The 2,701-nt window shown below is 36.3% G+C and overlaps 1 protein-coding gene across 1 annotated transcript in view; it reads right to left on the bottom strand.

Annotated features, from left to right (window-relative positions):
- LOC108730679 (glutamic acid-rich protein) overlaps positions 1-114 on the bottom strand; it is a 1,061-nt gene extending 947 nt beyond the window's left edge. Inside the window, exon 1 of the mRNA XM_018460525.1 lies at positions 48-114. Coding sequence (XP_018316027.1) covers positions 48-114 — 67 coding nt within the window. The remainder of the gene's footprint in view (positions 1-47) is intronic.
- Positions 115-2,701: the final 2,587 nt, after the last annotated feature.

Genomic DNA, 2,701 nt, shown 5'->3' with positions numbered 1-2,701 from the left:
CGCCCTCCGTATGGAGCGCCCTCCTCCAGTGTCCTCTGGCGCCGTACCGTCGGTAAGACCGATTTCAGCGCCGTCCTCGATTCCGGCGATCCCACAGATATATTGCTGCAACATTATGTAATATTTCAATAATTAATTAATTTTTATTAATCATAATTACAATTTTTATTAATTACATTTTTAAAATATAATTATTGCTCACATTTCAAAATACATATGATAAAGTATGATAAAAAACAGCTCACAATGGATTATCGCGATGGATCTGTATACTTATGTATTTGTATATTTGTGTACATTTTGTATAAGTATATGCATAATATTATCTAAAAGTTAAGTAGCGGACGTCTATGTTGTCTCAGTAATAAAATGAATAAGTATAAAAATGAAAATAACGTTTTGTCTTTTTTTACGATTTTCTCCAAAACGTAACAAAAACGAGCATCTTCAAAGAACTTTTTTTTCTCACATCAATTCCCTGCACATTCCCCAAGTTTTGACATTTAAACTAGAACACGCTGTATGAGAAATTTGTAAATTATGAAATTCTCCAAGTGTAAAATAGTACACGTTAAGATTTAAAATAGTATCAGAGTTCATAATCTTATATTGTTTTCAATTTTTGCATTAAGTTTTTTGGAAAGAAGACAAATATAATAAACAGATGAAAAATATAATTAACGACTGGTATTTAAAGTTCTCGATAGCGGAATTACGAAGAGCGTTGATTAATTGGAATTCATTATGCAATACAGTGATTACGAGAAGACGGAGAATCCTTTCGAGGTCGCTCGATCTCTCGCACAACTTCGCGAATTTGTTAAACTTGCGTCAGACCATATGCGATTTGTAATTCGTGACAATTTGAAAATTGAAATTAGTTTATATGAGATATGCGAATAGTATAAATGGACATATTCGTCAAGTACACATTTGCCGTATTAATTCGCTAATGAAGTAGCTTTTTTAACAAAATTAAAAGGCTCCAAATCAACACAAATCAAGCAAGTTTTATAATCGTCTCAATCTTTCTAATCGATTTTGTAATTTTTCCCTCCCTTTCTTCCGCGGATCGCGAAACTTTCGAGGTTCTGAGATAGGGTTGCGATTTACAATTAGACGATCATTCTGATCCGGAGAAAAAATCCGGACGAAAAAAGAAACAAATTAATGTGTATCAAGTGCTTTATAAAAATGATCAAAACAAAAATAATCCAAAAATATAAAATAAAAAACGATTAAGGAATCAAGAAATAAAACAACTTTGATAAATAAAAAATATATAAATTATGTACATATGTATAATATTTGTCATTGCTCTACATATTATCTACCCATTCTAAAAAAAATTCTTTCTATATAAGCATTGCTTACAGGTACTGACAAATTGTTCAAATTTATTTTCATTTTTTTTATTAAAAAACATGAACGTTTTGTTCTATATTGTTCTATATCATGTTAACTTATTGAGAGTTCTTCAATTATTTATTTATAATAAAAATAATGATCAAACTAGAAACTCGGACATAAGCCTCCAATACCCAATGGCAACCCTTCAAAGGTTAAAATCTTCGCGCGAATTCTGCGAAAGGAGTCGACAGGAAGGGACCGACGCGTGTTTCCTTTAAGTAATTCTTCAGTTAGACAAAATTACGAATCTCGTCGTGTCAGCCGAGTCGGTTTTTAGAGTGAGACCGATCAACTTTCGCATCCTGGATTCCTTGGGCGACTTTATTATACGGGTTGAAAAAAAGATGGAGAGAAGACGCGCGGAACGCGCGAGACCAATTGGACGGGAAAAGTTTTGAAAGTCGTCCCTTCTGCTTTTCTCCTATAGCTCCTTCGATTCTTCTTTCTGATCGTCCCTCTACCCAACGACTTGATTCTTCCTTTACTTGTTGGCGCGAAACTTTCCACTCTTTGAGATTGAAAGGATCGTCGGTGGCTCGCGAAAGTAGGAGTTGCCGATTGAGTATGCAACTGCAGGCCGTTGCATCGGGACGCAATTGTTCGTGGGTCGTTTACGCGCGATTCCTAGAATTCCTAGAATTCGTTTTCCTCCCTTTTTTTCTCTCTCTCTCTCTCCATTTCTCTCCCCATTTTCTATGGCAAGACACCCACCAAGTAAGTGCAATGTACAAGCGAGATAAAGTGGAGCACAACAAAAATCGATTCCGTGATTGTAATTGCGGTAGCAAATAAAAAAAGGATTGTGGATCCGGGAAAGCGTTGTGTCACGCGATTTCTGGATTCTAGCTTGCGTGCCCGCCACAATTCCTGCCGGATGTATTGTTGGATTTAAAATAATTTCGCGGTGAGTCGTGTCAATCGGGGAGAAAACTCACAGCCACAAAAGTCGCGTGAATCGTACTTCAAAAGAATTACACATTTATTAAACATCGGACTCTCTCTCTCTCTCTCTCTCTCTCTCTCTTACACGCACGCACGCACGCACGCACGCACGCACGCACGCACGCACCGTGGTTGTGACGCGTTTTTTCGGTAACAATAGTCGAGATTGCTTTTTCCGTCTTTATGTTTTCGCGAAATTCGCTCGCGCGAAGTATTTTCAGGAAACTTTTACATCCGGCACATTTAGGTTATGCATGATCATTACATATCTATTAAATAATAATGTAAAAAGTAATAATGCACATGTTTTTTGATCCTTATAGGTTCTTTCCGATACGAGTCGATGTGA

This window comes from Mycetomoellerius zeteki, unplaced genomic scaffold, assembly GCF_001594055.1.
Source record: "Mycetomoellerius zeteki isolate Tzet28-1 unplaced genomic scaffold, Tzet1.0 scaffold95, whole genome shotgun sequence".
In the NCBI taxonomy this organism is placed as follows: domain Eukaryota; kingdom Metazoa; phylum Arthropoda; class Insecta; order Hymenoptera; family Formicidae; genus Mycetomoellerius; species Mycetomoellerius zeteki.
The sequence above is the reverse complement of the archived record's forward strand: the minus strand, read 5'-3'. Positions and strand labels throughout refer to the sequence as shown.